General features: G+C 42.9%; 1 protein-coding gene across 1 annotated transcript in view; it reads left to right on the top strand.

The window, feature by feature from the left end:
* The window catches only part of brca2 (BRCA2 DNA repair associated), a gene marked incomplete at both ends in the record, with an annotated part of 31,101 nt that extends 9,445 nt beyond the window's left edge, over nt 1-21,656 (top strand). Inside the window, 20 exons of the mRNA XM_080845082.1 lie at nt 335-422; nt 4,584-5,090; nt 5,183-7,691; nt 8,454-9,550; nt 9,692-9,781; nt 9,878-9,944; nt 10,119-10,621; nt 12,082-12,266; nt 12,376-12,563; nt 12,803-12,973; nt 13,050-13,374; nt 13,581-13,736; nt 13,824-13,971; nt 14,063-14,175; nt 19,041-19,257; nt 19,484-19,650; nt 19,784-19,922; nt 20,720-20,973; nt 21,101-21,217; nt 21,324-21,656. Of these exons, the coding sequence (XP_080701208.1) occupies nt 335-422; nt 4,584-5,090; nt 5,183-7,691; nt 8,454-9,550; nt 9,692-9,781; nt 9,878-9,944; nt 10,119-10,621; nt 12,082-12,266; nt 12,376-12,563; nt 12,803-12,973; nt 13,050-13,374; nt 13,581-13,736; nt 13,824-13,971; nt 14,063-14,175; nt 19,041-19,257; nt 19,484-19,650; nt 19,784-19,922; nt 20,720-20,973; nt 21,101-21,217; nt 21,324-21,656 (7,374 nt within the window). The remainder of the gene's footprint in view (nt 1-334; nt 423-4,583; nt 5,091-5,182; nt 7,692-8,453; nt 9,551-9,691; nt 9,782-9,877; nt 9,945-10,118; nt 10,622-12,081; nt 12,267-12,375; nt 12,564-12,802; nt 12,974-13,049; nt 13,375-13,580; nt 13,737-13,823; nt 13,972-14,062; nt 14,176-19,040; nt 19,258-19,483; nt 19,651-19,783; nt 19,923-20,719; nt 20,974-21,100; nt 21,218-21,323) is intronic.
* Between the last annotated feature and the right edge of the window lie 1,679 nt (nt 21,657-23,335).

Consider the following 23,335-nt stretch of genomic DNA (forward strand, 5'->3'; position numbering starts at 1 on the left):
ACGCATTATAGGAGAAGACTCAGAGCTATTATCTTGGCAAATGGAGGCTGCACAAAACATTACATTAAGGGGTGCCAATAATTGTGGCACACATGTTTTGGGGAAAAATATTTATTTAATGTCAATGTTTTTTTTTCTTTTAATAATTTTACTTCAATGAAAAGGTAAGATTTTTGTGTATATTTCGAGTGAAAGACTAAGAGGATAAACAGCAGACATATTTTTTCATAGCCTGTTTTCACTAGGGGTGCCAATAATTGTGGAGGGCACTGCATTGCCCAAATAACTACTTGCATGTAACACAATTTGAAGACTATCCTCTGTTCTCTTTTAGTTTGTGCGGGAGCTTTTTCCTCCCATCTTCAAAGATGACATCTTGCCAACATCACAAGAGGATAGGCTGTCCACTGAGAAGGCTAAAGGTGACTTTGAACTGAGCAGTGTTTTTTTCAGGTCTTAAATCATATACTGCTAATTACCTCTGTGTTAAAAGACTGTACTCCCGCGATTAGGGCTGAACGATTAATTGCATTTGCGATTAAATCGCGATATGGTAAAACGCGATTTTCTAACCGCAACGTCTGCGATTACAACGTGGTATAAAAAAAAACAACATTTGCACACAGTATTTAAAGCAGCATAACAAATCAATTGCTAATCGCTAACGAGATGCTAGTGTCTCAAACTATCGAGATCTCTTCAAATGTGCCTACTTTGACACTATCACAAATGAGTTAGTCAGCAACTGTCAACTGTCAGACAATAAAAACTGGGCGGCTTCAGGCAAACCTACATTACACAGTAATTTGCCTACGGACCCTGGTATGTCAATGGCAGTAGTTATAGGTAAAAACTAGGGCTGGGCAACGATTACAATTTTTAATCGCGATTAATGGCATGATTTCCCTGATTAATCACGATTAATCGCATTTCTATATGCAAAATCTAATAATCAATTCAAAAGCAGTGTATAGCGCACTTTTATTTTAAATGTTCTGCCATATGAACATACTGCCCTAACATTTGTTGTGCAAACACTTAACATCAGCATTTTTATTTAGAAGCAGTTTAATAAAATAAATACTTTGTGTAATTCTCAACTTAAACAATGTTATCAAAACAAATACAAAACTAAAGCTTATTGCCACTGCCAGGGCATTAATGTTAGAGTGTAGTGAAGCACCAAAAAGTTCACTGCTGGCAGTTACTGTGCCGTACTTAGTCTGCCGAAGCCTCGCTCCACTGTTTTTTTCATTGAATGATTTGCTATTATCACATGTATGTATATAGCCTGGATACCAGCCTGAACCCCGACCACAAAAAAAATTGGTTGGGAAGTTCAGTCTGGCTCTGCGACCGCTGGGGAGACATTTTTCCTGGTCGAAAACAGTACAGCCAATCAAAGTGCCAGGGCGGGCTTCACGATGATGGACAGATGATCAAGCGGTAGATTCGAAATCCAACAAAGATGGCGCCGTCTCGTGAGCCTGTTAGTGGTGAATATTTTATGTGAATGAAGCTATCTACACGACTTTTTTAATGTCTAAATTGACTCGGTTAGTTGTGTATGTGCAACACGAATGTTGCAGAATATTGTTGGTCTTAACTAAAGCTCTCTAGACCATTATTTTTAGGTTATTGCTAACGCTTAAACCAAAAATCCATTGAAACACACAGGAGCTAGCTAGCCTCGCTGCTAAACGTATAGTATAACGTGATCAAGCATATCTCACAGATATTGACGGCGCATTCATTTGGAAAGAGGAACAGAGAAACGCGATTAAGGCATTTGTCGATCGAAAATATGTTTTTGCCGTCCTTCCTACGGGATCTGGTAAAAGTTTAATGTATCAGATGGTCATACTACGTTGCTCTGATTAGTTCTAGGTATCCAATTGAGCGAAGAGGCATTTTCTTTCCTGGTTCGTTGAAACACGCCCCATAATAATCACAGCTCAATGGAGCAGACTCAGACTCATATTCTGACTAGAATTATGAGTATGACATCGTCAGGCTAGTATGTATACATGCAGGGCTCGAAAAAAATAAAACAAAAACGTCCATGTACTTGATGGCTGGTTTCCCTGTAATGTAACTAAACAGCCTGGTAATGACAATGTTTTTATGCCATATCTCTTTTGATTTTGCATTGTTGGCTGACGTTTGTAGCTTGCTAGTTAATGGCAACTCCCCATGCTAGCTAGCGATAGCTAGCACGTTAAAATGAGTTATCTTAACTTATCTGGAGCCGGTAGGACAGGGGATAGCATTGCACAACAATAGTGGATACAAAATCATATTTTCGATAGTTGATTTTCTTGTCATCCTGATGTAGTAGGCCAGGGTGACAGGCTAGGATAGCCAGCTGCTTAGCTGCTGCTAACATCATTCAGAGACAACGAACTTCTAGATTCTAGCTAACAGCTGACCGGTTAACGCCCACTGACCTTAACCTTTGCTGGAGGTGATGCACAGGCAATGAATCGCCACATTATTTCGAGATGTTTAGCTTTCGTTTATCTTTGTAACTTGCGTGTGGTCAGCTATTCAAGTATATATGTCTATGCCCTTCGCCAGGTTTGTTTATCCGCCCATTCTTTTCCTTTCCAGTTGCGCAGCAGTCAGCAGCAGACTTTTACAAAATAAAAGCCTGTAGGCAACAGACTTTTACAATAATAAAATAAATAATAAAACCTGTGTTAACGCGCGATAAAATAATTGCCGGCGTTAATTAATTGATTAATTACTTATGCTGATTCGAGACGATTCTCCATATTAAAAGTCATTATAGCGCCCCAATTTTTTTAAAGCTGTTATTCTAAGGTAAAACTGCTTATCCTAACCCTTACCCTGAAGTACAATTACTGCGTAATGCCATTTTAAAAAGTGCATGCCTATAGCTTATACTTACAATGACTTTGTTTAAATTACTTAAATGCACAGTGGCAAAGCCGATTTCAGTTAAATAAAAATGTAAAATGTGAGAAAGAATATTTTACACTAAATGTGTCTAATATTGTGTTGGTCATATTTAAATCATTCATTACGTTTTGCTGGGAAAAAAGAGGATAAAATGAAGAAAAAAAATCGCAATATTTGGGGGGGGAAATCGCAATTAGATTATTTTCCCAAATCGTTCAGCCCTACCCGCGATGTCCGTCTCCTTTTTGCAAATGTAGTTTTTCGATATACACGTGTCCTCCACAATGCAGTGTGCAATGATCACAATTCATTGTACCTCAACGAGGGATACAAGCAAGTAGGATGCTGGACAAGCAAGTCGCAGCATCCTACGAGTTCAGATATCGTGCTTGGCCTTGAATGGAGGAAATAAGCCTGTGATTTTTCTACTGTATCAAACACGCATATTCATTAATTAACCGTGAGACTGCACCATTATACCCCTGACATTCTGAAAGTATATATTTTACCAGTGATGGGCAGCGACGCTACTAGCTTAACTACATTTGCCAGTAGCTTGGCGGTAGCGTCGCTATTTATAAAACCAAGTAACTTTTCAGTAGCTAAGCTCTTTTACTGATCAAGTAGGGAAGTAGCGTCCTCGAAAGCTATTTTCTCCTGCACATTTCGCTTCCCTGCAGCCATCAAACACACACAAATTAAGAAGACAGGATGTTTATGTGTGTCACGGGGTGACATTCAATGGGGGAGGAACCAACACGGCCGGGAATTAGGGTCTTAGGGGAGCACTAATACCGTGGCCCACTGAACATAAAAGGTAAACAATAGCCGGGTGGTAGTTTGGCAAACTAGCTGCAGCTGTAAGGCAGGGAAAATCTCTGCTAGTCATTAGCTAACCATGCGAGTGGAGTACTTTTAAGCCACAGGTTACCAGCAGCAAAGGGCGGACAACCCACACGCTAACGGTGGACCTGCACTCTACTGCTTCTAAAGACACCGCCTGTTGGTCCCTGCTCTGACAGTCGTACACCCACCTGCCTTACGCACATTATTACCCTGCACAGCCAGATCGTGGAGCTTACTGCCCGGACTGTTCAGTTTCACTGTGGACATGAGTTCCCTGTGTTGGGTTATTGTTCAATTAATAAATCTAAGCATATTTAAGCCTATATCTGACTGACAGTTGTGTTGATCACTAAAAATGCATTGACTTGGCTTGTTTAACTGAAAAGTTTTGACAGGTTTTTGTAACTTAGCTTGCTACATTTTCATGAGGGGTAGCTTCTGTGTAGTGAAGCTGAATTTATTGTAGAGTAGCTTGTAGCTTAGCTCACTACACATATCAAGTAGCTTGCCCATCACTGTATTTTACTCAATAGAAAGCTTCTTATTAAGAAGTTCTTTGCAGGCTAGATAGTTGCTGACAAATGCTTGTTGTGAGAAGTAGCAAACTGTATGCATGCCAAAGACAGACGACATCCCCAAACCAAACAAGTCAGATCAATTATCTCACAGCACCCCTGTGAATTAGAGATGACCACACTGGGCAATGTGGATTAACATATCTTACTTTGAGATTTACAGATAGGTGCACTGAAAAATCTGGTGTCATTGTGTTGTTAATATTATTGTTTTTGTTGTTGTTATTCTTATTGTTCTAGAGGATGGAGAATTGCACACCACCGTAGAGAGTGTTCTTGATGGGACTGAGGAGATCCTGTCCTTCTTCTTCACCAGCAGGAAGGCCAAGACCAGAGAGCGGGGTGGAGGCACACAGTCAGACGAGCCCTATAGTGATGCCACCAGGCAAGATAAGATTAGCAGTCCCTTGAAGAACAGAAACTGTGAAACGACACAGTGGACTCCATTAAGCTTGTCTGAGATGTCAGGCTCGTGCTCAGTTGAGCCATCCCTCACTAACCAGCATTGTGAACACGACTATGCCACTCAGTGTCACCAGCAGACATCTGTAGCGTGTGTTACTGATGGGCAGAAATCCCAGTCAGAATTACAGCTGGATGCACCACTGGATGCCATATCTGCACCGTCCTTGTCTAGGAAACCCAAGAAGTTTATGTACCCTGTAGGAGACTCAGCATCTTCAAGGCAAGATGTCAGGAGGCGGTTCTACAAACCACTTCATCAGTCTCCTACAATGCCATGCCCTGGTAAACATTTTAATTTGGTAAAGAAAGACCATTTATTTTACTGTTTGTATTTCTTGTGTATTTTTGTAACATAAAGCTGCTTTTTTTTTCAGACACACTTGAAAGTGGACAATCCTCTGAAAGAACAAAACAGCAAACAGGAGGACAGTGTCAAGAAGTTCATAGAAGCAGAAGTCAGGTTGTTCCTTCTAGCACTTTTGAAAAAGTTGTTGACATGACACAGCTGTGCAAGGCATTTGCAGAGGATTTTAGTCAAGAGGTTGTCATCCAGAGCAGAGCACCTGTGAGACCTGAGGAGGTTGTTGTCCGAAGCAGATCACCTGGCAGACGTGAGGAGGTTATTGTCCAAAGCAGATCACCTGTCAGACGTGAGGAGGTGCTGCCGTGCCAGAGCTCCTCCACTCCATCTGGTCCAGAGATGAATTGGGATGCTAGAGCCCAACCGCTGTGCAAGCAAGAGATAGACCACATCAATGGTTTCAAAACAGCCAGTGACAAGATTATATCCTTTCCCCAGGAGGCCATAGAGAGGGCAAAGGCCTTACTGGATGAATTTGCAGAATCTGACATTACTGACTCTACTGCCCTACCCAGCAAAGACAACACTAAAGACACTCAGGACGGTAGAAAGAGGAGCCATCTCAGCTCAAGGCAGCAGAACACCACATGCCAGCAGAGCAGTACTCCCCAGTCCCCTGCGGATGTGTCTGGTTTCAGAACTGCTGCAGACAGAAGTTTTAGTGTTTCTTCATTGAGTGTCTGGAAAGCCAAGAAAATGTTCAAGGAATTAGAAGATGAATCCGCAATAGACAATCTCACTGGAGTCCAGTTAAAGGAGGCTGTTGGAAAAGCACAAGACCTGAAGTCAGTACTGGATGTGACGAGCATATCCCCACCAGCAGATGCTTGTTCCTCCTTAACAGCATCACAAAGAGCAGATGTGTCCGAGCTCTGCAGCCTGTTGGAGGACGCAAACAGCCAGTGTGAGTTCACACAGGCCAGAGTGAACTCCAGCAAACCCCCAGAATCAGCTCAGCAGACTGGGGGTAAAGAATGGGACCAAGATATTCTGACGGGCATCAACTTTGATGATAGTTTTAGCACTGACGTAGAACATCATATGCCTGTACAGAAAGGTAGTGTTAAATTAAACAAAGCTTTACATGTCAAGGTTGAAAATATGTCAGGAGGTGAAATGTCATCACAATCAGAAAACCCACAAGTTTCTGTAGATTTAAACGCTTCTGTGGAAAATCTAATACCTGAACTGGGCTATTCTGATGATTTAGATATAAGTCACAAAATCAGGAATCCAGAGCTCCCTGGCAGCTCAAGTACTGAGCCATCATTGGACAAGTGTAGCTCTGACACTGGTTCTCTCATCAAGAAAACCCCCAAATCTGTCTTCAGTAGAACTAGGCTGTCTGAGGATGAAGATATTATTGGTAAAACTATAGTGAAGATGAACTTCAGTGTAACACTCAATTCAGCTGGTTCTTGTTCAGAGGAAAGCTTCTGTGGATTCAAAACCGCGGGAGGCAGGAAGGTGCATGTGTCTGAAACGGCATTACTCCAGGCAAAGGCACTTCTGAGTCACGATACTGAGTCTGATGACACAGAATGTGGGGCTGAGTCCATAGGTTGTTTAAATGACACAACACATGATGATGAGACAAGGTTGAGTGGAACTCAGTCGGCACAGGAGGCGTCTACAGGTTGTGGTGTTGGCACCTCTCACAGGCTGAAAACAAACATTACAGGAAGTTCACTCAAAGCTTTTAGTGGTGGGCCATCATGTGGTCAGATGGTTTCTGTATCTGTCGAGGACTCACAAAAGGCTGGGAATCTGGATATGGATAGTCAATCATATGAGTGTGTATCTAACGCACACAATACAAATACAGTGACTTTGAATGCCGAGATGAAACCTGTTAGTAAGGACGTTGTGTGTGTTTCAAGCAAGGCCCAGCAGGAAGCAGTGACTTTAAGAGACTGTGCTGGATATGCCGTGAATTCAAACTGCATAGAAGCAAAACCAGACACTCCATTGGAATCTAATTTGATGGGTTGTGATCCAGACAAAAGAAACACTGGTTTCAGAACTGCTGGGGGTAAATCTGTGTTTGTGTCTGAAGAAGTGCTGTCAAAAGCGAGGAATATTTTGAGTGACATTCCAGAGAATGGCCATGGTGAGTCTGATTTTACGAAGTCTTCGGTAAAAACTTCTCCAGTTACTAAAAATTCAGTTTTTTACACAGATAGAGGTATCATGTCAGTTTCTGGAAAACATACTCAGGAGGCTATGGCTTTGTTCAGAGATTGTGATAAGCCAGAAAAAATGCAACACCGTAGCCTCACGGGAACAGGCCACAGTGATTCAGGAAAAAGCTTTGGATTTGGTACAGCGAGTGGGAAACGTATGTCTGTATCGAGTACTGCTCTTCAGAAAGCAAAGACGCTTTTTGATGAATGTGCACAACCACAAGGCCAAGAACATGTGAATGGTTGCACAGTGGAACTTCCGCCAGTGCAAAGACACTGTGGGCAACACAGTTTTGGTTTCAGCACAGCAAGTGGTAAAGGAATATCTATTTCAGCTGAGTCTGTTCAAGCTGCAAAAGCATTATTAACTGACTGTGATACATCATCAGAAACAAACTGGATCAAAACTGACAATGCCCACAAAAATAGGTCAGAGAAAAAGGATGCTGTCAGTCCCCGTGGTATTAAATCTGAGGACTTGATGACTGAAACTGGAGCCATGAATATCAGTGAGCATTCACTCTGTAACCCAAGAGTCAACCAGTGTGGGTTCAGCACGGCAAGTGGCAAACTTGTTTCTGTGTCCAACACTGCTGTCCAACATGCCAAGCTCCTGTTCGATGAAGGCCCAAAGCCAGAAGACTCAGATCCCATAATGGGTGTTGCACTGCAGCATGAAAAACAAATATGTCGGCAGGACACAAGTCTGGGTTTTCACACAGCAAGTGGCAAAGGTTTGTCCATATCTGCAAAGTCACTTAAAGCGGCACATTCTATATTTGATGATTGCAGTGAAGTGCCATTGGAAATACTGAAAAGAATCCCTGCTTTCAATTGTAGAAGAAGCACAGAGAACAACTGTCCTGAGGCATACAACGTTGGAAGTTGTCTTAACATCACAACAGAGACTGCCCAAAATGGAGACACAAAACATGGAGAACACTCAAGCACAAGTTCTGGATTTAGCCCAGCAAGTGGTAAAGGTGTGTCTGTGTCAAAGAAAGCTTTGAAGGAAGCATGTAAGCAGTTAGAGCAATGTGTTGATGATTCACTCCCTGAAAGAAATACTGACTTTAAACCAGGAATGACCGGCAGTTCCAGCGGAATATCTATTTCAGCTGCGTCCGTTCAAGCTGCAAAAGCATTATTAACTGACTGTGATACATCATCAGAAACAAACTGGATCAAAACTGACAATGCCCACAAAAATAGTTCAGAGAAAAATTATGCTGTCAGTCCCCCTGGTATTAAATCTGAGGACTTGATGACTGAAACTGGAGCCATGAATATCAGTGAGCATTCACTCTGTAACCCAAGAGTCAACCATTGTGGGTTCAGCACGGCAAGTGGCAAACTTGTTTCTGTGTCCAACACTGCTGTCCAACATGCCAAGCTCCTGTTCGATGAAGGCCCAAAGCCAGAAGACTCAGAGCCCATAATGGGTGTTGCACTGCAGCATGAAAAACAAATATGTCGGCAGGACACAAGTCTGGGTTTTCACACAGCAAGTGGCAAAGGTTTGTCCATATCTGCAAAGTCACTTAAAGCTGCACATGCTATATTTGACGATTGCAGTGAAGTGCCATTGGAAATAATGAAAAGAATCCCTGCTGTCAATTGTGGAAGAAGCACAAAGAACAACTGTCATACTGATCCTGAGGCAAACGACGTTAGAAGTTGTCTTAACATCACAAAAGAGACTGCCCAAAATGGAGACACAAAACATGGAGAACACTCAAGCACAAGTTTTGGATTTAGCACAGCAAGTGGTAAAGGTGTCTCTGTGTCAAAGAAAGCTTTGAAGGAAGCATGTAAGCAGTTAGAGCAATGTGTTGATGATACACTCCCTGAAAGAAATACTGACTTTAAACAAGGAAAGACCGGCAGTTCCAGCGGCAAATTGTGTCTGGACACACTTCAGGACCCTAAGAGGAACCAGTGCAACAGTTCCTTCCTGTCAGGACACACTAAGAGAGACTCCTCTGGGTTGAGCTTTCAGTCAGACAGTCTGAGCAGTTGCACCGCCACCCAGGAAAGATACTTCGAACAGGAAGCTATGGCTTGCGCCAAGGCCTTACTGGAGGATGAGGAGATTCATGATGATGCTCTCCATGTAACTTTAGGCGCAAGTCAAGTAAATCCACAGGTGGAAAAAAGATGGAGTGGGAAACGAGGTTTGGAAAATGACGACTCCAAAGGTATGAGTAGGTTTTGAAGATTTTAAAAATGTGTTTTTTTTTTATTTCATCAAAGCCATTTTAAGTGTTCCATAAATACAAGCAGACAAAAAAAAAAGATGCGTGAAGTCATGATTGCGACATATTTTTTATGACGTTCAGATCAGCCACCTTTAAAAAGACGTCTTCTAGCAGAGCCTGACAAGTCATCAAAGAGACCTCTTCTTGTACCCTTGAAAAGCTCCCCTAATGGTAAGATACACATTTCAGTAGTTGGCTGTCATTGTAACACTTATTTCCTGTTTCTATAGCCTCATCCTTAATCACATCTATGAAATTTCTTTTCAGGTGTTTTGAGTGATAGGACGGTAAGATGCAATGTGCTACTACAGCCAAATATCACTCAACCACATAGGTAGGATTTATTTCAATGGAACTCACTACATATAAGTATTCTTTATTGTGAGACTTTATTTAATATTGGTACCTGCATTTTCTTTTGTTATGCATAATGCTAAATTTCTCTTTGTTGCATCTGCCAAATACTTTAAAGGGAACTCAATTGGCATTGTTGTCTGTGTTGGCTTAGGACTACTGTGGCACCAAAGAGGATACATGATGAGCAAGAGCTGACCACTCCTGAGTCATCCTGTGCCAAACAGTTTGGGGAAAGGGTGCCCATGTTTGTGCCCCCTTTTAGAAAACAGACTAATCCTGAACGACAGAAAGGGGATGGATCAGTAGACCATAGAGCACCCAGTGTTTTTGTGCCACCGTTCAAATCAAAAGTAAATGACAGCAAAAGCCCATTTCACCCGGCAGCTGAGTCTGTAGGCCACACTGAGGTGCATGCTAAATGCAGTGGGTTTGTTCCTGTTATTAAAAAGACTTGCCCTCAAGCTGAGGTTGTCATTCAGGACAACTTCGCCCCTCCGGACCCAAGCCATGGCAGGATTCTTCCATGCGAAGATAGGGAGGATTTCAACCACAGTGATGAGCATGCCCTCAATCATGAGGCACCAAACAAAGACGTACCCACTGCAGGTCTTAAATCACCTACCCCTTCAGTTCTTAAATCACCTACCCCTTCAGGTAACCTTAGGAATGCTAAATCTAAGAACTTAACTTCCATTTTACAGAATGATTAGTAGGGCCTAGGAAAAAATATGTTGTGTTTCCTGTTTCCCGACCGACCCTAAAAAAAACTGCCGACCCTAGACTTTTTTTTAGGGTGGGCCGCGTTTCCCTGTCGATCTCCCAAAAAAACCCCCTTGAAATTGAATAAGGTGCCAGATTTCTAGAGACTTCCAGGCGAAAAACACATCGTTAACAGCCCTGTATCCAGGTTTGCCCAAACAGTAGATGCTGCGTGTGCTTTCTATTACTGTGTACGCATGGCAAGTCTGAGAGCGCCGAAGTTGCGTAGTGGCCATGAGCAGTATTGCAGACAGATAGAGATTTCAAATTGGATATGAAGATGAAATCTGACACAGTTTCAGTGTTAAACTAATAAAATAATTGCTGTCTGTGGTTCTATATGGGCTGTGGAAATCATTTGGAAAAATTATAGTTTGAGATGGATTGACAATTGATATAATTGAGAACCCCTGGTTAAATGTGTTCTTGGTCACATCAATTTGAAAGCTGGACCTAAGTGTTTGATTTAATTCAATTACAACTTGGCCCAATACAAGGATAAGCTGTAAGTGCGGTTTAGAGTCTGAACAGTCTTTTTCTCTCAACGCCTCAATAGGTAGATCTTGCCTTCACCAAGGCAAAGGTCGGTGATCTTGGGCCCTAACAGTTTGGGGACCACTGCTTTAGAGGCTTAACAGAATTATGTTCTTTGTGAGATTTGTGAATCCCTGATGGAATGGAATTCATGAGTTAACTCTGAGCTTGTGGCCATACCCACGGATAGACGGTTACCGGTGGCTCGGTCCGTCACAATTGTAAAAAAAAAAAAAAAAAAAAAAAATGTAATGATAATGTAACAGTAACCCTATTGGTACAGTAATCTGGTCTTGCCTGTATCATGTGTTTACCACCGGATGTCTCTATACTTACTTTGTACAGCGACCAAATGCTGACTGTGTATAACCCCTGTTGCTTCCTTTCCCCTTCTGCCACACAACCCTCCCCCTTCCCCCCTTCCCACCTTCCTGTCTCCACCCGGCCGACCTCAAGCAGATGGGTCCCCCCTTATGTGCCGTGGTTCTGCCTAAGGTTTCTTCCTGCCTAACAGGAAGTTTTTCCTTGCCCCTGTTGCCATTGTGCATGCACTAAGGGGGTTTAGGCTCTGGGCTCTGTTAAGCGCCTAGAGGCAATTGTATTGTTATGGCGCTATACAAATAAAATTGAATTGAATTGAATTCAATAATCCCTACCTACCTACCCTAATTTTTTCAGGGTTGAAACAGGAAACACACTTTTTTTTCCCCCTAGGCCTAGCTTTCTTTTGGACTTACTCTGAATCTAAGTTTGAAACGTATCTGTTCTTGTGTGTATAGTATTGCAGCAGAGAGAAACTTGTTCTATTTCCCCTGCTTCAGAGGAAGCCTTACGGTGCATACTGCTGGCCAGAGATATGCAGGACATGAGGATCAGAAAGAAGAAACGGCAGACAATCAGACCTCTCCCAGGAAGCCTCTTCCTCGCAAAGACGTCTGGCATTGCCAGAGTCTCCCTCCGAGCCACTGTGGGATACAAGTGCCCAAGACGACACCCAGAGAAATGGGTAGGGATCAGATTTGATGTCTGTTTGAAGTGCATTACTGCAAATGATTTGTTGTTGCTGTACTTGAGTTGTACATTTATAGAGTGCTTCCTGGTGTTTTCTCCATCAGTTGTATGTGAATGGAGTGCCCTCTGAGGTGTGTCAGGTCAGCAGTGGCAGTGCTAAGTCCTTCCAGTTCCTGTGGGAGCACTTCTTCAAGTCAGAGGCACTCAGCCAGGCTGGTGGAGTTCAGCTGGCTGACGGAGGCTGGCTCATCCCAGACCACAGAGGAATGCTGGGAAAGGAGCAGTTCTACAGGTAGCACTCAGATATTCCCACAAATATGTGGTTGACTCAGAGAAGACACCAGAACAAGCTCAATGGCTTCTCATATTAAGTATTTCAGTGGAAACACTCAGCAGAAGTTCAAAGAGTTCAGAACTCATCCAATGTTGCAACCATTAGGGGATTGTTAACTAAGAAGATTCTTAAACCTTTCATCAATTTAGTTGCAGGTCTGCAGTCTCATCTGTTCTGTGAAACTCCTTTCTACCCAGAGCACTGTGTGATAGTCCTGGTGTTGACCCCGGGCTGATCAGTGAGGAATGGGTGTATAACCACTACCGCTGGATCGTGTGGAAGAGGGCCTCCATGGAGAGATCCTTTCCCCAGGAGCTGGGTGGCCTCTGCCTCACTCCAGAGCAGGTGCTACTGCAGCTTAAGTACAGGTACAACTTCTGTTTCTACACAGTAGCACAGAGAACCTGGTCAGCTATGAGGTGTTGACTGTACCTGGTTTATCAGGTATGATGTGGAGGTTGACAAGAGCCAGAGATCAGCCCTGAGGAGGATCACAGAGAGGGATGACACTCCAGCTAAGACATTGGTCCTGTGTGTGTGTGGTGTGGAGACCTCTGGGACAACCTGCAAGACTGAGGGGCCGGTAGCTGCCCTGTGGCTGACGGATGGCTGGTATGCACTCAGGGCCCTGCTAGACCCTCCCCTTACCGCCCTGCTGCAGAGGGGCCGCTTGAGTGTGGGGGACAAGCTGGTGACCCATGGAGCTGAGCTGGTGGGCTCTCAGGATGCCTGCCCTCCTCTGGAGGCCCCTGAGTCTTTGATGCTGAAGGTGAGCAAACATCACCAACAGATTAGACTGCCCAGATCATCCCCCTCTCAGTCACATGATCATAGGGTGGAAAGATTGATGTAAGGACTGAAAACCATAGAGCGCATTAATAAAATGAGTAAAGTTAACACGTAATATCACTAGAATTGTCAACAGTTTGTTATACTGATTACTGACGGTTGTCTCTTGCTCCTGGATGGCTTTAGATTTCCGCTAACAGCACCAGACCAGCACGGTGGGACGCCCGGCTTGGTTACCACCGTGACCCACGGCCGTTCCAGCTCCCGCTGGGCACCTTGTTCAGTGATGGGGGTGTGGTGGGCAGTGTGGACATGCTGGTGCTGAGGTGTTACCCCATGCAGGTAGGACTAGACTCCTTTCTAACACATGAGCACCCTTGAAGGGATTTCTATTTTGATGTGTGAACGAGATTTCATCTGCCCAAACAGTGGATGGAGAAAACTGCTGGAGGGGTGTTCATCTTCCGCAGTGAACGCGCTGAGGAAAGGGAGGCCAGGAGTCACGAGCAGCGGAAGCAGAAGGCCATGGAGGCGCTTTTCAGCCGCATTCAGACTCAGCTGGAGGAGGAGGAGCAAGGTCATTTTTATATCCCCAAATACAGTCAGTCACATTGTATCTCCCCAGCACAACACGACTAAGCCTTTTCCCTTTGTCCTCTGTCTCACAGGAAAGAGAAAGACAAGGAACCAGAAACGGGCTCTTCGTCGCCGAGAGGTGGAAGCTTTAGAAGATGGGGAGGAGCTTCATGAGGCCATGCAGTCTGACCCTACATACGCACAGGTCAGTCACAGGTAGACAGACAGACATAGGTGAGTGAACGGGTGAATCTGAATGAATGGATGCATGAATAGGTGAATCTGTGTATGAATGTATGCTTGAGTGGGTACAGTGCTTTCTATGGTAACACTTTATTGAAGGGTGATTACATAGCACATTCTTAAAACCTTACTTAAATGCTTCATAATACATGCATCAATGCTTCACTTACCATCAATCAAAATTCTAATCAAAATACTCTAAGTTACATAACTATGGAATACTATCTTGAGATATTTTTTTTTTAGTGAACAGCTACATAAATGAAAATGTTTGATGTGTTTTAAACAAAGGTTTTGGTTGATCTTAATTTGAAATGTGTTGCAAAAGGTGTTCATATGTCATTGTACCCTATGTGCTTATTAAAACCGTCTTCTTGAATCAGGTTGTGTTCACTGAAGGCCAATTTAGGGTCGTTTTAGACGCAGAGCCGTAAGCATGTAAGATACATAACCCCCCCTTGCGCGGTAAAATATCCCCCCTTAAGTGCTTAAGTGCGTTGCCCAAAATTCCTGACTATGCGACTAAAACACTACGGCCCTACACAGCTCGCAAAGGCTGTGATTGGCCGGCTACCACAGCCTTTCACAGAGTCTCACGTTTCCGGGTTAATAGCATACAGTCTTTTTTAGACCCAGACATTTTTTTAAATCATGAATACCCTGCAGACCGTCTCACAAGCCTTTTCTTATGGATTAGGAAAAAACATAACAGAAGAGGTCCGAAGACATGAACTCCTTTACAAATCCTCTTTAAACACTTATAAGGACGCTCAAATTACCGCAAATATCCCATTCTCACCCACGATTGTTTGGAGAGAATGTGGTCATTCACGAACAAATAGGTACTGTCATATTCATTTTCCGCCACTTGTGAGTCATGGTGATATCTTTCATTGAGTTCATATTGACGTGAATCCATCAATTGCACCAGCAAGTTTGATAGAATGAGCCCGGTCTGCTCATATACAAAAGTTAACAGTAACCTGCCGTTACCTTGTGGCCTGCTGCATTGTAGTTACAAGCATTGACAACATGATGAGATTCTCTCGCCGTTTACCACCTCATCTTTGAATAATGTAACTCATAAACACATCGTTTTAAAGCCTGTCGCATTCATTAAAAGATGTCAATAAACAAACTCTTGCGTCATGTGCTGTCATTTTCGCCACTGGTAGGCCTACTGAATTGCCAACATTTGTATTTTGTGTAACACATGTATTCATAACATGAAGCCTTTCGCCCACTACACTTTCATGCTCCGGTAAGTTTTTTTCCTTTGTCCTGCTGCAATAAATAGGCTTACTTAACTCAAAATAAATCTACAGGCGTCAATTTGCTTTGCAACACGCAACACGGCTCACAAGCCTTGCAACACGGCTCTGCGTCTAAAACGAACCTTAAATCAAAACTTGTCTAAAACAAGTTCCTTGTGTAAATTACGTGCTTACGGCTCTGCGTCTAAAACGACCCTAAATTGGCCTTGAGAGGCATCCTCCATTACCCTGAAGGGACTAGGAGTGTCACTGTACTATGTGGTGTCGTCCAACCTTTGTACATAATTTATGAATGCGGATTTGCATGTCACATTACTATATGGGCAGTGAAGGACATTAAGGCCGAATCTCGATTCTTCCCCTTGCCCCTTTTGCTTTGTCTTTGTCTTTGTCTTAAACCTAGCACTTGCAAGTGTAAGGGCCAAGGGCTGAAAACTTTCCCCTATGAAATGAGACGCCACTCGGTTTCGGGTACGTCATGCGTGACTGTATGAGCTATGAAACTAGCGATTTAAAAAAAGTTTCAATGAAGACCATGGTTGCAAACATATATGTATACAACTGTGTAGAGCACGAAACAAGACTGTCGTCATTTTTAAATTAATTATAAGCCAAAAATACTTACATGTAGTGTATGTAGCATCTAGCTGGTAAGCTACCATATAAGCCAATGGAGTGGTGGTATACGCGCTAATTGTAACCTAAAACTATCGTTTGAAAGCTTCAGTTAAGACCTACAATACTATGTATCGTTCGTGTAGCACATTTCAGATTCAAACCGAGTCATTATAAACATATAAAAAGTTGTGTAGATAGCTTTATTTATGTAAAATATTCCTCGCTTCAAGCAGCCATGTTTTTCTGAAAATTCCCGAGCTGGTTTCGCTGTGTGCTCTGGGATAGCCCTTGCAGGAGCAAGTAAGCTCTCCGATGATCTTAATTTTAAGGGGTATAAAGCCCTCAATCTTATCCCTTAATCTTGATCAAATTGGGTTTTGAGACACCACTAGCTCTCACATGAACGCGCAATTTCAAGGGTAAGGGGGAAGATAAGGGGTAAGGGGAAGTATTGAGATTGGGCCTAAATATACTAGTGCAATGCCCGTAGGAATTATGCATTCTGTAGTGTTAGCAGACGTAGGTGTAGCTGTTGGGTAGTGTAATAGCAAGACATATTTGCACTCCACATAGGTACAGGTTACACTGAAGTATTATTGTGATGCATGTTTCCTTTTCATTAAGAAATGTTTTAATGTTGTATAGCCTTTTTGGAGATATACCAACAAATAAAGTTTGAGATTATGTAGTGGATGCAGTTGAATATAGATGTCAAAGTTGCTGTCTAAACTATAAACTAAATGTCATAAAGAAAGAAATTATTTAAAATGAAGTTATGGTTGAAATAGGATCACTTCTTTATTGTAAGGGTAAGTGTAGGGTAAGAATGGTCATGCAGTTGGACTCAAATGTAGGTTACTTTTATTGAATGTATGTACTCTACTGTATGACTTCGATGATGCTAGCTTTGACAGCCCATTCTCAGACAGATCGTAAGCTAATAATGTCCTTACAATGGGAACACAGTTTAAATACTCTGACTGGAGATGGCGTTACTATCCCCCACCCGAATTCAGTGCAGAACTGGGAGGATAACATGACGACGTGGCCCAACATAACGTACAGCGAGATTTGCGCGTATTTCGTGGACTCCATAGCAACAGATGGGAAAGCAATGGACAATCTGAAAGCCTCCGAGGCTTATCAATATAAGCCACCATTTGTAGCGGTGTAGTACTCCACTCTTGCGTTGTGATTTTGATTGGCACCCAGCCGTTTATTCATACACTCTGACAGGTTTAATGAACACAGAGCAAAGGCGATCACACACAGTACCTTCAGAATGACAGCCTCTCCCAGCCAGGGTAAATGCAGACTGAGGTTTATAATATTGCAATAATGAGAAAACAAAGTACACACGAATTACAACAGATACATCTGGACACTAATACATCGGAAAACCTCTCTCATTACGTCAGTAGATGCATGAACGCATGGCCAGTGGTCTAGGCTAACCACACGACTGTTCTATGACTATGACATCATTCACATCGCTCGGGTCCGCCCCTCTTTCTCTGAATTACTACACTACCCATAGTGCCTCACTACCCATAGTGCCTACGGCAAACGATACCCATAGTGACTACGGCAAACGATAAAATACAAATATGTCGCGAACTTTGAATTCAGAAATCTTCAAAATCAAGGATGCACAGGTTCGTGACATGCGTAAGCTACATGCGAAATCTCATAACTAACGCAACTAACGTCAGGGAGATACGCCCTAAACAGACTGACTGACACACAGAGATTTTTGGATTTATAGATAGATTCTAAAGCAATTTGTTTAAAGTATTGGATTAAAATATTGATCTTGACTAATCAGTTTGACTTTGGTACAGAAATAGCTGATTAACAGACGTTTGCCTTACAGTGAAAGGGCCAAGCCATGCCATTTTTACAAAGCTAATATTTTAAGTTGTGTGGAAAATGCAATAGTGAAAAGGGGAAAAAATAACTATTCCATAGTTATGTAACTTAGTTTATGAAGGTTGATTCATGCTTTGTGCAGCATTGATAAATGTATTACGACGAGGCATTCAAGGTTTTATGAATGAGCCATTCACTCACCTTTCAAATTAGGTGTTACCATTTCTCCTTGCAATCTATTCTATTCAAGAGAAAAGAGTAGATAATAAAAGTACCCTCTGACTCCACAGTCACAATTAAAGGCAATTAAATATCACAGTGAAGGGTTAGAACCCTTGAGTCCATCTTTACATTCACTGTGTTGCTCATTTCACTTGGGCACTACCCACATAATCAGCTGTGCTGCTCCTCCCACAAATGCATGATCCTTACAATTTGGACATCATTGTAAAGGTAAATAACCAGGCTTTCCAACGATATAAAATACAATGCCAATTAGCATTGTAACAACAGAGAAATAATCGACCAAACACATATTTCCAAACTGTTTTTGCAGAGTTTATTATAGGTCAGGTCATGGTACTCACAGGGTGAGCTAACAGGTGGTGTCAGGGGCTAACATGGAGGACAAGGCTTTAGCTACAGTGAACAGCCTGTACATTTTTTTATGAATACAATGACACAATAGGTTTTATAATTACTGATATGCATTCCCTTCTGGCACCTCGCAGACTTGCTACCGTTGCACTGCAAACTTGATGGGCCCCTGATACCACAGGCATGGCTGGTCCAGGTCCTCCTATGTCTATAGCGTGTGCTGATTATTCTGAAATGCTGTCTGTGATGGTCGTCCCTGGTTTGGTTTGGCTTGGGCAATTCAGAGGAATTCAGTGATTTAAGGCAAAGTTTAAATTGTGTTGTCGATTGATCAAATAAAGTAATTTTTTCCTCTAGAGAAGTACCGATCACTTCCAATTTCAATTGCGTTTTTCTTTATTTACATGAATGCAAGGTGTGCATTTTAACTTTGTTAACATTGTTGTTGTTGTTGTGTTGGTGGTGTTAGGCTGACCTGCGTGAGGAGCAGCTGTCCAGTCTGTTAAGCTTTAGGCGCTTGTTGGACGAGAGGAGGCAGGTGCAGCTGCAGGAGCGGGTTCGAAAGGCTCTGGAGGAGGCAGAGCAGGGGAGTGCCAACTGTCACAGCAGGGTTGTCACCCCAGTGTGGAAACTGGCAGTCTGCGACTCCACCCGCCAGCAGGGCAGCAGCAGCAGTAAAGGCTCAGGTACAGTGCTGAACCTGCGCCCTCATGCGGCTCTCACGGATGCAGTTATTTTGCTTGGGTGTCAAAGTTTTTATAGTGTTTTTGCTGAAGATGTGTTGTGGACTCAGGGCACGAACCCGCCAAATCAGTGTTTGCAATCAGATCAGATCTCAGATCATATCCTGTCAATCTATAGCAAAGACTGTAGTAAGGAAGGAAGGATGACCAAAATTACCTTCTTGTTCAGTTTTCCTGCTTAACATCTGGCGCCCCTCCATGGAGCTGCTCTCCCTGTTGAAGGAGGGGGGCAGATACCGAGCCTATCACCTCTCTACATCAGTGGGCAAAAGGAAAGCCACCACCGCTCCTATCCAGCTCACTGCCACCAAGAAAACATTCTTTGAGCACATGAAGGTTACTGTTTCTACTACAAGTTATATTCCTTCTACCCTTACTGCTACAATGACTGAAAATGATACCTGATTTGAATGGACTGGATACAATGACTGACCTTCTTGAAATTAATTTGTTTGTATTTGTATAAAAGGTTCTGCCGGAGATGTTACGGGAGTGTTTCAAGCCACGTCAGTGCGCAAGCTTCAAATCTCTTCAGAACCCTTTGTTCCACTCTCCCTGTGGGGAGGTGGATGTTGTGGGATATGTCATCTACATCGCCGACAGAAATGGTACCTTCACTCTCTTTATTACTCTGGTTTGGCCCCTCAGAATGTGGTCTGGAGCAGCACTGCCGCTGGCTGGAAGGCTGTCATCAGCTCCGCCAGAGTAAAGCTCTGAAAGAGAATATATCTTTGATAGGCGTAGGTGAAAATTCACTCAAGTTACCTCAGGATTGGGAGTTGCATATAAGTATATTTATTAGACAACTACAACAAGCTTATTGGGCTCACCCACGTCCTGGCAGGTCAGAGAACAGCATGGGCCCTCTCTCAGAGAGAGAGAGGGAGCCCGTGCTTACTCCCACCTGCAGCAGATGAGAGAGAAACACTAAAAACATAGCACAAGGTTTATATAGATAGAAGTTTAGCGTTCTCTGGCGCCCAAATCATTTGTCAGCAGGGATAGACACGTGGTGGGTCTCTGACGTCCGAGGGTCCCTGTCTTGCAAGGATGGCAGTTTTGCACAAGGTCGGAAGAAGCATAGTTCGACCCTTCTTATCACTTCTGGTCTTAACATGCTCTTGCACATATGTAGACTAAGTGGCACCTAATAATCTAAGTTACACACACACAGAGAAAAGTCATGCTCCTGCTCTCATAAGCACATGATTCATACAAGGTAATTATTAATACAAGGCACTTGATTAATATATTCTGAAGTCATTAACAGTGTTTCGAAATGATCTCCACCAATCTCAAAGGAGAGTCTAAAACTAGATAAAACATGTGATTGTAGAGAAAATGGGATTTTAGCAGAGAGAAGGAATTAAAAAGGGTATGTTTTTTAATTTGCTCATGAATGCAGGTGCCTCTCCAGCGTTGTACCTGGTTGATGAGAAGGTGGACTTTGTGTCTGTACGCTGCTCCGGGCCTCTGAGACAGCTGGCTGTGGAGGAGCTGGTGAAGCCTCGGGCCCTCTTAATTGTGAGCAACGCCCTCCTCCGTCAGGCCTCAGCCCCCATACCAGCCTTGTATGCAGGAGACTTTACACTGTTTAGGACTAGCTTTTCGGAACCGCATTTCCAGGAGCGAATGAGGCAGCTAAAGAGCTTTGTCCAGGTACATCAACTTGCCTGTTTCTAATTGCCAAACGCACCTGCATTATCAAACATGAGTCGTAGCCCAATCTGTTTCCGGTGACTGTAATCATCCCTTACCACTGATTTTTTTGTTTTATGTGTTTTAGAGCCTAGAACACTTTTCCAAGGGTGCAGAGGAGAAGCTCTCCAGCTTGATCCCCATGCATGGCTCATCAATCCAGCCATGTCCAAAAGCTCTAGGTGGGACATCTGATCTCTGTAAGGTGAGAGGACAGTGAACTTATTGATGGCATTTTACGAAAAGGAAGGCATTCGCTGCTCCATGTCAGACTAATTCATTATTCATTTATTATTTATTCATCACAACAGCCACCACCCTTTCTTGAGCCCATCACCCCTGTTGACAAGAGGACTTTGACAGCAAGTACTTCGGAGGGAAAACAGCCCAAAAACCTGAAGAAAAGGAGGGGTTTTGAGTACCTGTCACGTATCCCATCTCCCCCTCCTCTTAACCCACTAGGTACTGTAATGTCTCCTCATGTAAAGAAAACGTTCAATCCTCCTCGGAGGTCTCCTATGAGCAAAACCTCTATCCCATCACCACGAGTTCCCAACCTTCTTCCATCAGAGGACGAGTGGGTGAAGGATGAAGAGCTAGCCTTGATAGACACTCAACATTTGCTGGATGGATTAGTCAAATAAACCAGGCAGGATCTCCATTTGAACCTTAATGTAAGGACAGTAGGATCAAACACTGACTGTATTGTAATTATAGTTGTAATTGAATATATTTTCATTGGCACATGTTGATAAAGTTTGTAAATTGTTCTTGTCTGTACATACAATTATTAATGTTTGTCCTTGTTGCAGTTGAAAATAAAATCAGCAATGCCTACATGCCCTTAAGAATAAAAAGTATGAATACTAATTTGCATATGCAAGTGTTCTATCAGTTTCTCTTACCCAACTGTTTCTGGTAGGCAAGTCGGATAGGGCAGTAATAAAATGGCTGACAGGCATAAAATCCTGCTACTTGCTGTTTCCGGTAGAAAAAATAGGATGTCATGTTTCAAGGATGCACATTTTTTTGTGTCCCCAGCCACACAATTTGAAGTTTAACAGTAGGGGATTCAAGTAGGCATAGTGTATTTGCATGTTGTATAGCCCAGCTTTCATCTGTAAATCTCAGTTATATACAGCCGCGGAAAAAATTAAGAGACCACTTCAAAATTATCAGTTTCTCTGGTTTTACTATTTATTGGTATGTGTTAAAGTAAAATGTGCATTTTAGTTTTACTCTATAACCTACTGGCAACATTCCTACCAAATTTCAAATAAAAATATTGTCATTTAGATCATTTATTTGCAGAAAAATGACAATTGGTCAAAATAGCAAAAAAGATGCAGTGTCTTCAGATCTCGAATAATGCAAAGAAAACAAGCTCATATTCATTTTTAAACTACACAATACTAATGCTTACACTTAGGAAGAGTTCAGAAATCAATATGTGGTGGAATAACCTTGATTTAAAATCACAACTTTCATGTGTCTTGGCATGCTCTCCACCAGTCTTTCACATTGCCGTTGGGTGACTTTATGCTACTCCTGGCGCAAGAATTCAAGCAGCTCGGCTTCTTTTCATGGCTTGTGACCATCCATCTTCCTCTTGATCACATTTCAGAGGTTTTTTATGGGATTCAGGTCTCGAAATTGGGCTGGCCATGACAGGGTCCTGATCTGGTGGTACTCCATCCACACCTTTACTGGCCTGGCTATGTGGCATGGAGCATTGCCCTGCTGGAAAAAACATTTTTGAGTTGGGGAACATTGTCAGAGCTAAAGGAAGCAAGTTTTTCTTCCGGGACAACGTTGTACTTTGCCTGGCTGAGGTTTGTAAAAGACCATAAGGATTGAAAAAAGCGGACTGGAGGGTCTTCTAGTTCGTCTTCTCCGATTAGTCCAATTTTCAGCTTTGCCCAACACATGGTCGTCTGATGGTTAGACGGAGACCTGGAGAGGCCTACAAGCCAGAGAGTCTTGCACCTACTGTGAAATCGGACTCATCAGAGAAGACGAACTTAGAAGAACCTCCAGTCCGCTTTTTCAATCCTTATGGTCTTTTACAAACCTCAGCCAGGCAAAGTACAACGTTGTCCCGGAAGAAAAACTTGCTTCCTTTTGCTCTGACAATGTTCCCCAACTCTGAGAAGTGTTTTTTCCAGCAGGGCAATGCTCCATGCCACACAGCCAGGCCAGTAAAGGTGTGGATGGAGTACCACCAGATCAGGACCCTGTCATGGCCAGCCCAATTTCGAGACCTGAATCCCATAAAAAACCTCTGAAATGTGATCAAGAGGAAGATGGATGGTCACAAGCCATG

Source organism: Sprattus sprattus (assembly GCF_963457725.1).
Source record: "Sprattus sprattus genome assembly, chromosome: 9".
NCBI classification, from domain to species: Eukaryota; Metazoa; Chordata; class Actinopteri; order Clupeiformes; family Clupeidae; genus Sprattus; species Sprattus sprattus.